Here is a 19,475-nt window from a genome sequence, read left to right on the forward strand (position 1 = left end):
GTCGCCTCGTCCCGTCCAATCGCGTTGGGGGGGAAAGAGAAAAGGAAAGGACGGCCCCGGCTACCCCAATGGGAGAGCGGCTGCACGTTGAGCTCGACCAATCAGCGCGGTCATGCGCGTTGAGCTCGGCCAATCAGCGCGGGCGTGCGCGTTGAGCTCGGCCAATCAGCGCGGGCGTGCGCGTTGAGCTCGGCCAATCAGCGCGGGCGTGCGCGTTGAGCTCGGCCAATCAGCGCGGGCGTGCGTGCGTGGGCGGGCGGGCGGGCGGCCTGCAGCCCGGGCAGCGGCGAGAGCTCGAGCGGACGGAGGGAGCGGCGGCCGCGGCGCCAGCGCAGCACCATGCCGAATAAAAGCAAGAAGGAGAAGGTAGTGGGTGGCTGGCCGGTCCCGGGGGAGAGGGGGAGCTGCGGCCCTGCGAACGCCCACCCGCCCGCGCCTCGCTGCTAATTAATTAATTAACCCGCCAACCAACCTCCCGAGGTAACGGGCACCGACTGGAGTGTTTTACCTCTCTCTCTCTCTGCCCCGCAGGAGCCCAGCAAACCCGGCAAGAGTCCCAAGAGCGGCGGCAAGGATGGCGCCGAGAACGCGGAAGAGGTAAAAGGGGGAGCCGGGGACACGGGAGGCCGAGGCCGCCGGGCCTGGCGGGGGCCTAGGCCGACCGGCCGCACTCCCACCACCCGTCCCCCCCCCCCCCCCCCCCCGCCGCCCTTTGTCTCCCCGCCCGCCGGCCCCAGGCTGGGGAGGTGCTCACGGAGGATAGGATGGGGGTAAGGAATAGAAGGGGCAACCCTCAGGGACGGGGCTGCCTCCCTCCCCCCCCCCGCTGGAGAGCGCGGGTATGAGGCTCGGCCGCCAGCGCTATGGCTGCAGCAGATGCTTTCCCTACATTTCCTTGGCTCTGACAAAGGACGTCTTACACACTTCCCCCTGCAAGAGGATCTCGCCTGGAAATGCAGCCCCCACCCCTCTCCACACACTGGATTCTGCAGTGGTTGGGTGGGCGGATTAAGCTTCACAACGTTGTGCTTTGATTGGATAACAGATTGATAACGACCGCTTAATAATGTTTGAAAAAAAAATTACTGCATTTATGGATCGTTCATAGCCTGAAACGGATGTATAGGGATTTGGCAGCGTGTGGGAAATAATTCCTGCACATTTTAAAGGAGCTGTGGAGGTGTCCGATTGCTTTTGTATTGATGTGGATGCCTTTTGTACTGTATCTCAGCAGAACTGGGGACAGCTGTTGAAAGCAGGAGGCAGGTGTTTTGATTTTGTGTTAGAATTGTAAATCGAGCTGTTTTATGCGCAGGCCAAACAGGAAATGAGTGAAGTTGGCAGATTATAAAATACCTCTTGATTAGGTCTTTTGCCCACGGTTCTGGCTTTGTTCATTGATATTAATCAGTAAACTGGTGTGCTGGCTCGTGGATTTTCTGCTTGGATTTTAATTTCCTGAATTGGTTAAGAAATCATCAAGAAAGTGATTGTCCAAAATTATACAATCTGTGATTCATATTCTACGTGACAAAGTCACAGGTACAGAAAAGGTACCATTTTGCCCACCAGGTCCCTTCCTCCTCCTCCCCTCGCTCTCCTCCAGACTCCTACCCACAGCCATCTTTTAATTTCTTTTTAATCAAGTCTGTCTGCTTAACCAACAGCACAGGTATGTATTTATTCAAGTTGGCAAAATTCAAAAAATAGTATTCAAGGAGAATTGGTGCTCAGTCCACTTGTCATTTTATGTGACTGATTTGGACATGGCTGTTTTATTTATTTAATGAATGTGGATGTCACTAAGGCTGGCATTTATGGGCGGCTCCTATTTGCCCTTGAATTTGGAGACAAGTTGGCTTGACCAACCTCTCGTTAAATCTGCTCCCAAAGTATCGTTCCAGGATTTGGTTCAGTGATGAAAGAGCAACAATATATTTTCATATCAGGATGAGGTGAGACTTCAGAGAGGAGCTTGAAAATGGTTAAAATTCCATGTGGGCAGCTTGAGGGAGCGTAAACATCAGTTAGTTAAGTAACTTGAACTCAACTATTCCAGTGTTAACTGGGACAGTATATTTGTAAAGACATATGGAGTCATAATGTGTTTAAGGGAGCTCTTTCAATCTGTGTGTAGCACAAGGGCTCTGTACTGGAAGAGTTTAAGCAATGAACTTGGGCAACTGGAGGTGTAGTGTAGTTTAGAGGAAGAGCACAGCACAGACAGTTGAGTGAAAAGAGGGAAGCGTGACAGATACTGAAAGCGCCGTGTTGTAAAAAGAATATAGTAGGCAAGGTAATGTTAAAAAAGAAATTAAAGCAAAGAGGTGCATGAAAAAAATAACGAGGAAGCATATCTCTTCAAGGATTTCAGAGAAAAGAGTAGGGATCACTAAAGATCAAGAATTTAACCTTTGTGTGGAGGCAGAAGACATGGATATGGTTCTAAATTAATATTTTGTTTCTATTGTCACAAAAGGACAATTGCAATTACATGGTCTAGTATAGCCCCTTCCCTGGTTGGACTATCTACATCTTCAAGAAACCTTCGTGGATGCACCTAACAAATTCTGCCCTATCTAAGCCACTGGCACTAAGGGAACCCCAGTCTATATTTGTGAAATTAAGATCGCCCACGACAATAATCTTGTTGCTTTTGCATCTTCCCCTCTATCTCGGACTGTCTTTTGGGAGGCCTCTAGTATAACCCCATCAAGTGGTTGCACCTTTCTTGTTCCTGAGCTGTGACCATATTGCCTCACTGGATGAGCCCTCCAGGATGTCCTCCAAGTGCAACTGTGAGATTCGTCTATCTCTTTTGCATCCCTCTCTATCACGTCTGAAACATGAACCCTGGAACACTGAACCCTTCTCTCAACCAAGTTTCTGTAATGGCTACCACATCATAGTTCCATGTACTAATCCAGGCCCTAAGTTCATCGACCTTACCATAATGCTTTCATTGAAATGAATGCACGTCAGCCCCACCCGTTCATTCTGGCCCTGCCTATCCTTCCTTTCAGTCTTACTTGATCTAACTTCTACCTTCCCCACAATCCTGCCACTCGCTGACCTACTGCTCTGGTTCCCACTCCCCTCCTGAGTAGCACTTAGCAAACCTTCCTGCAAGGATATTGCTACCCCTCCAGTTTAGGTGCATCCTGTCCTTGTACAGCTCCCACCTGCCCTGGAAGAAAGTCCAGTAATCCATGTACCTGAAGCCCTCTACATTGCACCAGGTCAGTTAGCTACACATTCAACTGTATTATCTTGCTATTTCTTGCCCTGCTGGCATGTGGCACAGGGAGTATTCCTGAGAGAACAACTGTAGAGGTCCTGTCTTTTAACTTGATATCTAACTCCCTAAATTCTCTTTGCAGGACCTTGCCTCTCTTCCTGCCTATGTTGTTGACCAATATGGACCATGACCTCTGGCTGCTCGCCCTCCCCATCACAATGTCCTGTACCTGCTCTGAGCCAACCTTGACCCTGGCACCAGGGAGGCAATGCACCATTCTGGAGTCTTGCTTGTGGCCACAGAAGCACCTATCTGTGCCCCCATCTAAAGAGTCTGCTATTGCTTACCCAGTCTTTGACCTACTCTGCTGTACAACAGAGCCAGTTGTGGTGCCACTGATCTGGCTGCTGTTGTCATTTCCTCCTGAGAGGCCGTTCCCTCCAACAGTATCTAAACAGTACATTTGTTTGAGAGGGCAGCAGCCGCAGGAGACTCCTGCACCACCTGTCTGCCACTCCTGGTGGTCTTCCATCTATCTGATTGAAACTTTGGTATCCCCACCTCCCTGAAACTCCCATCTATAACACTCTATGCCTCCTGTCTGCTCCTCATGATTCCAGCTGGCCCTCTAACCGATCAGAGGAGCTGCAGCTGGACTTCCTGCAGATGTATTCATTGGGGACATTAGAATGGATAAAATCAAAGGATATTTTGAACTTGGAAGCAGGAGTAGGCTGTCTGGCATCTCATATCTCCTCTGTCTTTCAATAAGGTTGTCGGTGATCAGATTGGTGCCACTATTAGAAGTGTAGAAACAAAGGCACATAATGTGCAGATTAATTAGGGGCATTCGCAGTGGATTTCTTCTGTAAGTCAGATGTGACCTTCCCTTAACGCGAAACATCTTTTGGGGACTTCAGTTTTAGGAAAGCACCTTGTCATAAACTGCTGCCTGTCCACGTGGCTGAGAGCTACTTACTTTGCAGACAGTACATAAGATGAATGCTCAGCTTGATTCTTGCAATCCTGCTAGTTGTTCACAAATGTCAGAGGAGGAGATGATACTGTAGGCATTTGTTGTAATAGCAGCAGAGTGTGGAGGCCCATCAGCAGTGAGAGGGCAGTGTGGTGTCTGAGGTACCACAGTGGTGGTGCTGAATGTGGGCCAGTTGATGTCATGGCATCCAGTTTTACAAGATGATACTGATATTTAAAAATAAATATTGTTACCTCATCCCTTTTAGATGCTTCTAAAGTATTTCTAAAAAAACTGAAGTTTTACGATAATTTGAATTTTAAGGTAAAAATTGATGAGGGCAGTCTATTTGATGTAGTCTGCATGGTCTTTAGTGTTTTTTTTTGTCAAAGGCCCATGTAAAGCACTGATCAGAAAAGCAAATATGTGGGAATTGGATCTAAAACTGACAAAGGGAAAGAAAGTGGAGAATAATTGGGTAAGAGTTTGTGACTGGAAGGCTATGTGAGCTTCTACTGGCTCAGTACAGGATCTCCTTGTGGCTGATGGTATTGCCTTAGACTTGACTGTAGGGCCATGAGGCAATGGTTAAAATTTTTGAAAATCATACAATAATTGACAGTGGTAGAAAGTTGGCCATGAGAAGTTAGCTATGAATTGGTTAGTTGACAAAAAAAAGTGAGAAATGGAATTAAATCCAGAAAAATGAGGTAACATCTTTGGGGAAAATGCATGTAGTGGAAGGGAATACACATCACTTTACAGTGAAAGAAGCCTTTCCGAATGTGTTCAAAGAGCAATCCTCCCTGAACCTTGGGGAGGGACAGTAGGAAAGATGTCTGGTCTTCAGTTGTTTCTAAAACTTACCACCTACAGGGCCAGGACCACATTGACAGTGCCACTCTGAATGACTCTGGCTGTGACCTTGTTATGCTCTGGACCTTTCAAGCCATGACTGGAGACACGTTTAGTTTTTCTCTGGGTGTTGTCCAATATTACACAGGGAATGTCAGTGGCATCTTCTTTTCAAATAAAGCTGACCACATTTTATTTTCACTAGAGAGCAGCAGGTAATGTGAGCACAATGGCTTTGCAAGGATCATTAGATTTTCTGATATAGACTTAGTTCAGGAAAATGGTGCTAAGGTGTAAGGTCAACACATTATTTGAATGGCCTTATCCCTGTGGTTTGATTTCAGCTTCCTGATTGACTAAACGCACCTTGCTGGTGCTGCCAGTGGTTCCATGCCTCCTGCTGTTGCCCAGTTAGCAGCAGCAGATAATATCATGGCAGTTGTATCATTTGCATTTCAGTCAACTCGACAAGCAAATGGCATCTAATGGCTTAAAAGGGGCTGTTTAATGACCACACAGCTTGTGGTTCTGGTGCCCAACCCAACTCGTGGGCATCAGGCATATAGTGAAAGCTGTTCTGCTGTTACTGAGATGGTGCTGAAACTATGCTTCCACTATCTAGACCATCTCGGGGATGTTCTGCTGTCAAGATTTGTCGTTAGTCATAGAATTGTACAGCACAGCAACATTACCATGTGCTGACCGTTGTACTTGCCGGTACTAGTCCCATTGACCTGTATTTGATCCATAAGCTTCTATTCTTTGGCGATTCAAGTGCTTATCTAGATACTTAAATGTTTTGTGATTAACTGTACCTGTCACCTCTGGGAGTGCATTCCAGATTCCAATCACTGGGTGAAAAAAAAATTCTCCCTCTGATCCCCTCCTCAACCACCTACCTGTCACCTTGCACCTATGTCCTCTGATTTAGACACTACCGCCATGAGGAAAACGATTCTTAGTATCTGCCCTACCTATGTCCCTCATAATTTTGTAAACTTCTATCAGGTCACCCCTTAACAACCTCCTCTTCAGGGAAAACAAACGCATCCTGTCCTGTGCTCCAGTAGAGAGCATCCTGGTGAATCTCTGCACGATCTTCAGTCCAATCCCATCCATCCAGAACTGCACACAGGACTTGAGGTGTGGCCAAACAAATGTTTTATAAAGTTGTAAAGTGCTGTCCTTGTTTTTATATTCTGTGTAACAGCTCTGAATGCAAGCATCCTATATGCCTTCATCCTTTATACTTGTGCTGCCACTTTCAACGATCTTTGGAATTGTGCCTCAAGGTCTCTCTGTTCATCAACACTACGATTTACTGTGCATGTTCTAATCTTGTGTGACCTTTCAAATTGCATCGCTTTATGTTTATCAGGATTAAATTTCATCTGCCATGGCTCCACCCAACTTTCCAGCTGATCAGTGTCAGGCTGTAGCCTAAGACAATCCTCATTATCAACATCACAAGTTTTCTTGTCATCTGCAAGCTTGCTAATCATGCCTCCTACATTCACATTCAAATAGTTTGTGTTTTCCACAAACATCAAGGGTCCCAGCACTAATCGTTGTGGTACACCACTAGTCACAGGCTTCCAATCAGATAAGCAACCCTCCACTATGACTCTGTCTCCTATTACCAATCTTGGATCCAATTTGGTAGCTTGTCTTGGGTTCCATGGGCTCTAACTCTTTGGACCAAGCCTACCAAATGGACAACATCTACTTCACTATCCTCATCAATATATTTGGTTACTATTCTATCAGATTAGTGAAACAGGATTTCTCTTGAGCAAAGCCATGCTGATCATCTCCAATCTCTGCCTTTCCAAGTATAAATAAATCTTATCCCTTGTGTAAATAAATCTTGAATTTGTATGCTGAAAACTTGGTTGTCAGAGGAGACAACTCTCTCCTGCAGTTGTAAAAGTAAGCAGCTAGGGAAGAGAAGGATCCGAGGTAACCCCTTCTTCGTTGTTGTGCAGATGAACATCTCATCAGTACATACAACCTCAGTGCCCCATTCTGCAACAATTCCCCATCTCTTTCCATTAGTTGTGCCACAATGCCAGAATATAAGCCAACACAAAATAGGTTTTGGGCATAGTTTAATAAATTTGTCTATTAATAATAGGCCTTGCGTACTCCCTCTTTTGTGTACCTTTTGGCAGTTCTGAGTCTCTCAGTGCTACCCTAATGGCTGAAGCAGGACTTGTGGAATGCTCGAGTTTCGGTGGTTGAGGCTACAGTTGGAGGACGATCTCAAACAGCTCTGGCCCAAAAGAAGTTGTCCTACATTGTACCACTTCAACGCAGCTGGAAGAAAAGCAAGTTTGATTGGCTGGCAGACAACAGCACGTGAAAGAGACTGAGTAACTCTCTCTACACTGGACCATGCTCTAGACATTTGTTGGAGGACACTTGCAGTACACTGCAAGCATTTTGATAATTGTCATCTGTAATCGTGGTAGCAGTGGCCTGAACACCCAAAACAGCAGGCAGACATTGTATAGTCTCTGATAGTGCTGCTGTGGGTGCTGAAATCTGACCATCAGCCAATAAGTTATAATTAATCCCACGTGCCAGATTCAAGTAAGCAAGCTAATGGATCTAAGGAAGAGGCAACTTGCATTGAAAAAATCTTTGTTTCAGGAATATTAGTAGCTTGAGGCTGCACACACTGGATTCAGCAGGACTGGGCACAAATCCCTTTTGTTTTTGTGGTATACCTGAATGACTTAGTCTTGAGCTTTAATTTTGGTTGCAGTATCTGCAGGTGACACCAAAATTGACAGTGCAGTTGATAATGAGGTAGTCGTATCTAGGAAGGTAGCAATGGTCTGATTTGGTGGGCAGAAAAGTGATGAATGGAATTTGGTCAGAAGTGTTAGGGAATGCATTGGGGTAGGCAGACAGTGCCAAGGAATACAAGATAAATAGTAGGATACTAAGAAGCATTGAGGAACATTTGCCTGTCCTTGAAGGCAGGATGGGTAGATAAGGTAGTTAAGAATGTGTCTGTGATATTAATCTTTATTGCCTAAAACGTACAGGAGTAATCGGGTACTGCTGTAGCTTTATGGAAGACTAGTTAGGCCACAGCTGTGTCCACTTCTGGTCATGAGACTACAGAGGTTGCTAGGATTGGAGGACCAAGGTTATGAGGAAAGACTGTCCAGACCGAGTCCTGATGAAGGGTCTCAACCCAAAACATTGACTGTTTTTCTCTCCATAGATGCTGCCTGACCTGCAGAGTTCCTCTAACACTTTTTGTGTATGTTGCTTCAGATTCCAGCATCTACAGAATCTCTTGTCACTGTCCAGGCTGGTGGTTTTCTCTTGATAAATTAGAAAATGGTAACATCGTGGAGGCCATTCATCCTATTGAATCAGTACTAGCTCAGTGTAAAAACCAATGAATCCCTCTTCATGTGGCCCATTCTTTTAAGATGCTTCTCCAGCTCCCTTTCAAACTCTACAATTGAGTCTGCCTCCATTACTCCCCTTGCCAGTTCATTCCAAATCCTAAACACTTGCTCTGCCAAAGAAAAACGTCTTGCCAATCACCTTCAGTCTATGTCTTCTAGTTTCTGTCTTTCTACTTCGTCTATTCCCTTAATGATTTTTGAATACTTCCGTTAGATCTGCTGGTAATCTCTTCTGTTCCCAGGAGAACACATGTGGCCTTGCTGGTTTATCTATGTCTCTCAGGACTGGAATTATTTTACTAACGTACTTTAACATCCTCTCAAAGCATTCATATCTTTCCTAAAGTGTGCTCCAGACTGAACACAATAATCCAGTTGTGATGAAATCAGTATTTGTGAAGGTACAGTTCATCGTGACTTCCTTGCTCTTGCATTTTGTCTTTATTAATAAAGCTTGGTATGCTGTATGGTTTTTCTAACCACTTTCTCAACCTGCTCTGCCATGTTCAATGAATAATGCATACAAGCTCAAATCTCTCTATTCATGTACCTTTAGAATTGTGCCCTCTAGTTTATATTGCCTTTGCTCATTTTTCCTACAAAAGTGTAACAATTAACAATTGTCGGCATGAAATCTCACCTGCCAAGTATTTACCCATTCCACCCGGTCAATCCATATCTCCTTGAAGTCCATAACTATCATCCTCACAGATCACTGTGCCTCAAAATTTTGTCACCTGCCAATTTGGTGGTTCTGCCCTGTATACCAAGCTCAAGTCATTTAATCTTTTAAGAAAAGCAGTTGTCTTCGAAGATTGTGGTGGGGTAATTAATTGCAGTCTGTTTAAGGAAAAGAGTGGACATAAACAAGGAAGCACAGTTTCAGAGAAGAAGTGGTGTGGAATGGAACTTATTTCAGCACTTTAAGACAGATGAAGTATTTCCCATTTGAGTTTGAGACTACCTGTGTTCTGTTTCTCTTTATGCCGAGCTGATGTCTGTTAATTTGAGTCTTTACTGTCTTGTCTCTCTGTTGCTGGTTAGGTTGCAGACTTTGTACAACTGAAGATAGTGAATTTTGGTAGAGGAGGGGGGAGTGAAAGGGATTAAGATGTCATGTTCTCATCTACAGCTAAGAGGTTGTGGCCCGGTTCCGTGCCACCTTTGACTATGTTGTGACTAACTTGACTGAATTTTCTGATGTGATGGGGAAGATTGAAAAGAATGCGGTAGACATTGTCTGTGGGCTTGTAGAAGCTGTTTGAAGAAGTCCAGTGTTAAAGACTGAGATGCAGTGTGGAGGGTAAAATTTCCTAGTTGCATACATTGTCTGAATAGTGGTAACCAATGAAGCTGATCATACCAGACTGCAAGAAGACAAAGCCTGGCTGAATGGTCAGATAGTGGTAGATGAAGTACAACATGGTCAAGTGATATACTTTGGGAGAAAGAATGAGACAATGTAGACTGACAGTTACTCCATAAGATGAGCAGAATTAGGCCATCTGGCCCATCGAGTCTGCTCCACCGTTCAATCACGGCTGATTTATTTTTCCCCCCTCAACCCCATTCTCCTGTCTTCTCCCTGTAACCGTAGCTGTCTCAAGTCCTTCTGCAGACTCCCTGCTTCCTCAACACTACCTGCCCCTCCACCTATCTGCAAACTTGGCCACAAAGCCATCAATTCCGTCATCCAGATCATTAACATGTAAAGTAAAAACTAGTGGACCTAACACCAACCACTGCGGAGTGCCACTGGTCACTGGCAGCCAACCAGAAAAGGCCCCCTTTATTCCCACTCTGCCTTCTGCCAGTCAGCCGATCTTCTATCCATGCTAGTGCCTTTCCTATAATACCATGGGCTCCTTCAGCAGCCTCACGTACAGCACCTTGTCAAAGGCCTCCTGAAAATTTAAGTAAAAGTGGACAAGGTTTCTCTGGCAGACAAGGTGGAAGAGAATCCAAAGGGTTTCTATAGCTATATTAAGAGCAAAAGGATGGCAAGGGACAAAATTGCTCTTTTGCTTTTATGCTTGTCTTTTCCCTTGTCAGCCATGGTTGCCTCATCCTCCCTTTAAAATGCTGCTTCTTTCAGTCAGAGTACTACAGCACAGAAACAAACCCTTCAGCCCATCTAGTCTTTGTCAGCCTGGTTTTCTGCCTATTCCCACCTACTGGCACCCAGACCAAAGCCTTCCATACCTCTCACATACCTATCCAAACTGTTCTTAAATGTTACAGTTGAATCCACATCCACTACTTCCGCTGGCAGCTCATTCCACACTCTCACCACCTCTGAGTGAAGTAGTTCTCCTTCATTCCCTTTAAATATTTCACCTTTCTCCCTAAACCCATGACCTCTGGTTCTAGTCTCACCCAACCCAAAGAAAAAGCCTGCGTGCATTGACCCTATCTATACCCCTCAATTTTGCATACTTTTATAAGATCTCCCCTCATTCTCCTGCACTTCATGGAATAAAGTCCTAACCTATTCACCCTATCCCTCTAACTCAGGTCCTCAAGTCCCAGCAACAGTGTAAATCTTCTCTGCACTCTCCTTCAAGCTTATTGATATCTTTCCTGTAGATAGGTGACCAGAACTGCACACAATACTCTAAATTTAGCCTTACCAACAGCTAAGGTCAGAGCTAAGCTCTAGAAGGTCAGAGGCCAAGGGATCCAGGGAAGCTTGGCTGTGTGGATTAGGAATTGGCTTGCCTGTAGAAAACAGAGGGTTGTGGTGGAGGGAGTGCCCTCGGATTGGAGGACAGTGACTAGTGGTGTCCCGCAGGGATCGGTTCTGGGACCTCTACTTTTTGTGATATTTATAGATGACTTAGATGAGGGGGTGGAAGGCTGGGTTAGTAAGTTTGCGGACGACACTAAGATCGGCGGTGTTGTGGATAGTGTGGAGGGCTGTCGGAACTTACAGAGGGATATTGATAGGATGCAGAGCTGGGCTGACAAGTGGCAGATGGAGTTCAATCCGGAAAAGTGTGAGGTGGTACACTTTGGAAGGACAAACTCCAGGGCAGAGTACTGGGCAAATGGCAAGGTACTTGGCAGTGTGGAGGAACAGAGGGATCTGGGGGTTCATATTCACAGTTCATTGAAAGTTGCCTCACAGGTGGAAAGAGCAGTTAAGAAGGCCAGTGGGATGTTGGCTTTCATAAATCGCGGGATTGAGTTTAAGAGCCGCGAGGTGATGATGCAGCTTTACAAAACTTTAGTTAGGCCACACTTGGAGTACTGTGTTCACTTTTGGTCGCCTCATTATAGGAAGGATGTGGAGGCATTGGAGAGGGTGCAGAGGAGATTTACCAGGATGCTGCCTGGATTAGAGCGTATGGAATATGAGGAAAGGCTTAAGGTGCTAGGGCTTTATTCACTGGAAAGGAGGAGGATGAGAGGAGACATGATAGAGGTATATAAAATATTGAGAGGAATAGATAGAGTAGACAGCCAGTGCCTCCTTCCCAGGGCACCAATGCTCAAGACGAGAGGGCATGGCTTTAAGGTTATGGGTGGGAGGTTCAGGGGAGATGTCAGGGGGAGGTTTTTCACCCAGAGAGTGGTTGGTGCATGGAATGCGCTGCCTAGGGTGGTGGTGGAGGCAGATACATTGGACAGGTTCAAGAGTTTGTTGGATAGGCACTTGGAGGAGTGTGAGAGAGAGGGATATGCGGGAGGAAGGGGTTAGGTAGTGTGAGGGTGGTTTGATGGACGGCACAACATGGTGGGCCGAAGGGCCTGTTTTGTGCTGTATGGTTCTATGGGTCTATGGTTTATACAGCTTCAACATAACATCCCAACTCCTGTACTCAGTGCACTGATTTATGAAGGGCAATGTGCTTAAAGCTTCCTTTATGACCCTATCTACCTGCGATGCCACTTTCAAGGAATTATGCATTTGTATTCCCAGGTCCCTTTGTTCCTCCACACACCTCAGTGCCCTACCATTCACTGTGTAAGTCTTACCCTGGTTTGTCCTCCCAAAGTGTATCACCTCACTTGTCTGCATTAAATTCCATCTGCCATTTTTCAGCCCATTTTTCCAGCTGGTCCAGATTACTTCGCAAGCTTTGATAGCCTTACTCGTTGTACACCATGCCCCCAATCTTGGTGTCATTTGCAAATTTGCTTATCCAGTTTACCACATAATTGTCTAAATCATTAATATGGATAATAACAACGGACACAGCACCGATCTCTGTGGCACACCACTAGTCACAGGCCTCCAATCAGAGAGACAACCATCTACTACCACTCTCTGGCTTCTCCCGCTAAGCCAGCATTGAATCCAGTTGACTACAACATCCTGAATGCCAAGTGACTTAACCTTCTGGAGTAGCCTCCCACGTGGGACTTTGTCAAAGGCCTTGCTAAAGTTCATGTAGACAAAGTCCACTGCCTTCCCTTCAACCTTCCTAATAACCTTCTCGAAAAACTGTTAGATTGATTAGACATGACCTCCCATACACAAAGCCATGTTGACTATCCCTAATCAGGCCCTGTCTATCCAAATACTTGTATCCTGTCCCTCAGAATACCTTCCAATAATTTACCCATGACTGACGTCAGGCTCACTGGCCTATAATCCTGGCAGAGATATTTAAAACATCCCTGGCCACAGGTGAGGTGCCGGAGGACAGCAAATGTTGTTCTGTAGTTTAAGAAAGGCTCCAAGAATAAGCGGGGAAATTATTTGGAGCCTTTCTTAAACAACAGAACAACATTAGCTATCCTCCAGTCCTCTGGCACCAAACCCGTGGCCAATAACACTTTAAATATCTCTGCCAGGGCCCCTACAATTTCTGCACTAGCCTCCCACAAGGTCCAAGGGGACACCTCATCAGGCCCTGGGGATTTATCCACCCTAATTTGCCTCAAGACTGCAAGCACCTCCTCCTACCTCTGTCTCCTGAGTAAACACAGAGATGCAAAAAAATCCATTTAACATCTCCCCCATCTCTTTTGGTTCCATGCATAGATTAGCACACTGATCTTCAAGAGGAACAATTTTGTCCCTTGCTATCCTTTTGCTCTTAATATACATGTAGAAACCCTTTGGATTCTCTTCCACCTTGTCTGCCAGAGCAATCTCATGTTCTCTCTTAGCCGTCCTGATTTCACTCAAGTGTTCTCTTGCACTTCTTATACTCAAGTGCCTCATTTGATCCTAACTGCCTATACCACCCCCCTACAACTCTAGATTAAACCCCACCCGAGCAGCACTGGCAAACCTTCCTGCAAGGATATTGGTCCCCCTCCAATTACGGTGAAAACTGTACCATTTGTACCGATCCCACTTGCCCTGGAAGAGAACCCAATGATCTGAAAATCTGAAACCCTCCTTCCTGCATCATCTGCTTAGCCACATCTTAAACCGCATGATCTTTCTATTTCTTGCCTTGCTAGCATGTGGCATGGGTTGCTACCTGAGATCACCACCCTGGAGGTGGTGTCTTTTAACTTCGCACCCAACTCCCTGAATTTATTTTGCAGGACCTCATCACTTTTTCTGCCTATGCCATTGGTACCAACATGTACCACAGCCTCTGGCTGCTCCCCCACAAGAATGTTGTGGACTCAATCCGAGACATCTGACCCTGACACCTGGGAGGCAATGTACCATCTGACAGTCTCGTTCTCATCTACAGAACGTCCTGAATGCTCCCCTAACCAATGAATCCCCTATCACTTCCACTCACCTCTTCTCCCCCCTTCTGAGGGAAAGAGCTTGACTGCGTATTGACTGCCTGTTCCCTTTCTCCTGAGTCACCCAGCTACCTGCCTCCTGCAATTTAGGTGTGACTGCCTCCATGTAACTCCTGTCTATGAACCCCTCAATCTCCCGAATGTACCAAAGGTCATCCAGCTCTAGTTCCCTAACAGGGTCTGTAAGGATCTCTCAGGTGTCAGGTGTCATCATCAGGGACACTGGAGGTCTCGCTGACTTCACACATCATGCAAGAGGAGCACACTGCTGCACTGGGTGTCACTCCCACTGCTCTACCTGTCCAATAATAAAGAGAACTTAACAGAACCTCACCGTAGCCTCCACCTTCACGCCAAAGCCTCAGCACCCCCACTCTCACACTGGTCCACTCAGACAATGGCTGCTCCAAAATGGCCCCTACACCCCCCCCCCCCCCCCCCCAAACCTGCGTTTTATTGGCTGAGTTGATACTCACTTAGCCAATCAGAAACAACTTTTAAATAAAAACAATGCTGCTGGTTCCTGCCTTCTGCTGTTCTGGCTGCTGGAACTACAAAAAAAATTTCATTTGGGATGAATTGATCCTGTGTCTTCCAAATTACTCCCATCGCTGCTCTACTGTCATCCGTGCTAGGGTCCCCTTCCAATCAACTTTGGCCAGCTCCTCTCTCATGCTTCTGTGGTTCCCTTTACTCATCTGTAATTACATCCAATTTTAGCTTCTCCCTCTCAATCTGCAGGGTGAATTCTATCATATTCTGTTCACTGCTTCCTAAGGGTTCCTTCACATTAAGCTCCCAAATCAAATCTGGTTCATTGCACAACATCAAATCCAGAATTGCTTTTTCCCTAGTGGGCTTGACCACAAGCTGCTCTAAAAAGCCATCTTGTTGGCATTCTATAAATTCCTTCTCTTGGGATCCAGTGCCAACCTGATTTTCCCCAATCTACCTGAATATCGAAATCTCCCATGACCACAGTAACATTGTCCTTTGATTTCATTTCATTTTTTTAAACCAACAGAGCCACCCCACCCCCTCTGCCCCCCTGCCTGTCTTTGATAGAATATATATCCTTGGATGTTTAGCTCCCAGCTGTGATCTTCTTTCAGCCACGACTCTGATGCCCACATCATACCTGCCAATTTCTAACTGCACTACAGGCTTATCTACCTTGTTTCATATACTGCATGCATTCAAATACAACACCTTCAGTCCTGTATTCACCACCCTTCTTCTCAAATTTGTCTTCAAATTGCCTGAAATTAAATTCTTATTCCTTTCTAAACTTTGTCTTATTCTTTATTCTGGAGACTTCAGTAATCTCTCCTGCGCTCTACTTCCCTTTTACTTTATCCATACTTTTCCAGTTTGTTGAACCCAGCCCCCAACTATTTAGTTTAAAGCCCTATCCACAGCCCTAGTTACACAATTCGCCAGGACCCTGGTCCCAGCATGGTTCAGGTGGAGCCCGCCCCATCAGAACAGCTCCCTCCTTCCCTATGCCAATGTCCCATGAATTCAAACCCACTTCTCCCACACCAATCTTTAAGCCACATATTTAACTCTCTGATCTTATTGACCCTGTGCCAATTTGCACATGGCTCAGGTAGCAATCCAGAGATTATTACCCTTTTGGTTTGTTTTTTAATTTAGTCCCTAGCTGCTCAAATTCCCTCAGCAGAACCTCTTTCCTTGTTCTGCCTAAATCGTTGGTACCCACATGGACCACGACAACTGGATCCTTCCCCTCCCACTCCAAATTCCTCTGCAGGTCAGATGAGATGTCCCAAACCCAGGCACCAGGCAGGCAATGCAGCCTTTGGGACTCTCGATCCTTGTGACAGAGAATTGTCTATTCCCCTGACTATACTATCCCCAATTACAACTGCATTTCTCTTCTCTTCTCCCCCCCCCCCCCCCACCCCACACGGTTGAATGCCTCCCTGAACCACTGTACCACAGTTCAGTTGCTCATCCTTCCTACAGCCCCAGCCCCCATTCTCATCCACACAGGGAGCAAGAATCTCAGACCTTTTGGACAAGCTCAAGGGCTGAGGGACCTTCAGCATTAACTCTTGGACCCCCCCCCCCCCCCCACTTGCCTCTTGTCCTTGACCACAGACCAAATTTGAAGTAGTTAATCTAATGGGTGTGACTGCCCCCGAAACACAGCATCCAGGTAACTCCCCCTCCCTGATGCATCAGTGTTTGAAGCTCAGATTCCAGGCTCAAAGTTCATGACCTGAGTTCCTCAACCAACCAATGCTTTACAGCGCCAGCGACCTGGGTTTAAATCCGGCCACTGTCTGTAAGGAGTTTCTACGTTCTCCCCGTGTCTACACGGGTTTCCTCCGGGTGCTCTGGTTTCCTCCCACATTCCAAAGGTGTACGGGTTAGGAAGCTGTCAGCATGCTATGTTGGCGCCAGAAGCATGGCAACACTTGCGGGCTGCCCCAGAACATTATGCAAAAAGATGTATTTCACTATGTGTTTCGATGTACATGTGACTAATAAAGAAATCTTACTTGCTGCATATGTGGTCACCAGAAACCAGAATGGGGTCCACCAGCTCCCACATCATGCACTTTATTTAATTAGTTGTAATTTGGTCTATTTTTATTTAACTACTACAAAATCCTTGCCTGTTCTTATCTGCTACTCAACTTTGCCTCCTCACCGAAGCTTCTTGAGCCAAAGTCTCAGATTTCCACTCTCAAAATAGCCACTTGGCTTTACCATACCTTATTATTGGCTGTGTTGCCACGCATTTAGCCAGTCTATAACAAAGTTTTTAAAAAAAGCTGCTAGCTCCTCCCCTCTGCTCTGGCTGCTGCAACTGGAAAAAACAAGCTCTCAACTGAAAAGTTCTGGAAGTTTGTGCTTGAACAAACTTGAATATATGTACAGAATATTTCCTGCCACTTCCATAGGGTTTGAGAAAGTGGCAAGTTCAGCATGTGGGATTCTAGGGTTCCTCAACAGAGACAGAGTACAAAAGCAGGGAAGTTTTGTTGTAGCTGCTCAAAACATAGTTATGACAAGGAAGGAAGGACATGAAAGTCTGAGAGGATATAGAAAACAATTATGCGGGTGGTTACAATGAAAGATTTTAGCTTTCAGGTTAGACTGGAGAAGCTGTAGTTACTCTCCATGGAACTAAGAAGATTGATAGGTGATTTGATAAGAGATGTATACAATTGTGACTGACTTAAATAGGGCGAATAGCAGGAAGCTGTTCCTATCCGTGAATAATTAAAGGGCCAGTGGGGACAAATTTAACTTTTGGAGCAAAGGGTACAAGAGCGGAAAGCCCTTTTACTGGGAGAATAGAATGCTTCGAGAATTAAATGCCTTGAAATGTATTTTGGGTTGGCACGAGCACATTATTTTTCGTTCTGATTGCACCTACAATCCCCCAGTTTAAAAATAAACTTCCAACTTTGCAATGGCTTTTGCTTGAGCAGGAAATTTGAATTGTGGCCTGATAAATCCAGATTGTTAATTGTGTTACTTTCAGCTTGGTTTTTATTGTATCCTTATTGATAATTCAACTGACTTTTGACAAGAGGTTGATCTATTTGGAGATGGGGACTGGTGCTTTTTAGAGGCTTCAGCATTGGGGTCTTAGACTATATTTGGGGGGCGGGGTGGGTGGTGCTATTTAGTTTCCAGCTCCCAGAAGTGTCCAATTGATCTACATTGGGGAAATGCCAAAAATGGTGGTGTTTAAATCAAGAATGGAAGTGTTTGGCAGAAGAGAAGTACTTCATCAAGGGAAAGCTGCAAACAAACTGAGCAGATGTCGATAGATAAAGACCTATATTAGAAGCATCAATAATTTGGGGTGTTAGCTTGTAGGAGACATGATTGTAGAATCATAGAGTTGAACAGTACAGAAATTGGCCTTTTGACCCAACTTGTCGTCCATGATGACTGTCTCGCTAATCCTGCTTGCCCACATTAGGCCTCATCCCTCTACTTTTCTATCCATGTACCTGTCCAAATGCCTTTTAAATGTTGTAATTGTATTTACCTCAATCATTTCCCATGGCAGCTCAAACCATATAACCACCACCTTGTGTGGGGGGGAGAAACCTGCCCCTCAGATCTCCTTTAAATTTCTCCCCTCTCACCTTAAACTTATGCCCTCTAGTTTTAGATTTCCTCACCCTAGGAAAAAGACTCTATCTATGCCAATCATAATTTTATAAGCCTCTATAAAGTCAATGTTGACCATCCTGGTTGATAATTGCAAGATGTTGCTGAAGATGTTTGTAAAGCTTGTTCTTCTGGTAGCACTTCTGTATGTGAGAACAGTTTGAACCATATTCTCTGCATCTTTGCACTTGGGTGTGTTTTGTGGGTGGCTGCACCACCCATAGTGCAGTGATAGCTTCAATATGCCTTGGTATATCTCTTTCAGTGATCTTTGCTGGTGCAGTGTTCACTCTCTGGTGGGGAGTGGGCGGAATTTGTATTTTGTAAAATTGACATTAAGCTTCATATGGTCAGATTACAATCAGTGTACTGATGTGTAACACTGCTGTGATGATCTTTGAATGCTTTTAGTATTTTGGGTGCAGTCAAAATGCATGTTTCTGGTACAGACTATGCAATGATTTACACAAGTTTATACAAGGTGATGCTTTCCTAAATATCTGCCTGATTATTGATTGTGAATATTTTTTCAATGCTCTTTATAACTAATAAATGATATGCTCATTGCAAAACGAGCAATATTATTGACATTCAAAAGTCGAGCACAAGTCATTAGGCTCAGTAATGGTGAGTATCGCAGCCAGAAAATGTTCCTCTGCCCCAGTGAGTAGTAGAATGCTATTACGCCAGGTGAAATATTTCTTCACACTAGCTGTGAACTTGAACTTTTGGGTGGTACAATGGGACCTCGGTTCATCACTGCTTCATTGAAGATCTTGATGGTATTGTGGATCCTAGAGAATGGAAATCTAGGCTGGGTGATGCTGGTCAATTCAATGTTTTAGGGAATCTTTTTTCATTGCTCTTTTAGTTACTGCTTAGCCCAAGCTTTTCCTAATTATTTCTGTATATTTCATAGTTCCATTTTGTGATAAGTTATCATAACCTAGCATACATTTCTGTACCAATAAGATGATGCTCAAGATCAGAGGTAAAAGTGCCCCACAAGTTTATTGTTGCTGTGGGAGAGAGACTTCTATTATGAGGTGGAGGCAGGTTTGGAGCTTGGAGGCAGGTTTGGCAGGTTAGACCAGTGAGT

The 19,475-nt window shown here is 45.2% G+C and overlaps 1 protein-coding gene across 2 annotated transcripts in view; it reads left to right on the forward strand.

The window, feature by feature from the left end:
* Positions 1-242: 242 nt before the first annotated feature.
* The window catches only part of ppp2r5d (protein phosphatase 2, regulatory subunit B', delta), a 111,213-nt gene continuing 91,980 nt past the window's right edge, over positions 243-19,475 (forward strand). Inside the window, exons 1-2 of one of the 2 annotated variants that reach the window (XM_052025260.1) lie at positions 243-366; positions 532-597. In XM_052025260.1, coding sequence (XP_051881220.1) covers positions 340-366; positions 532-597 — 93 coding nt within the window. In that variant the 5' untranslated portion in view covers positions 243-339. The remainder of the gene's footprint in view (positions 367-531; positions 598-19,475) is intronic. The other variant, XM_052025261.1, reaches the window with a different exon arrangement.

This window comes from Pristis pectinata, chromosome 10 (assembly GCF_009764475.1).
Source record: "Pristis pectinata isolate sPriPec2 chromosome 10, sPriPec2.1.pri, whole genome shotgun sequence".
Classification (NCBI taxonomy): domain Eukaryota; kingdom Metazoa; phylum Chordata; class Chondrichthyes; order Rhinopristiformes; family Pristidae; genus Pristis; species Pristis pectinata.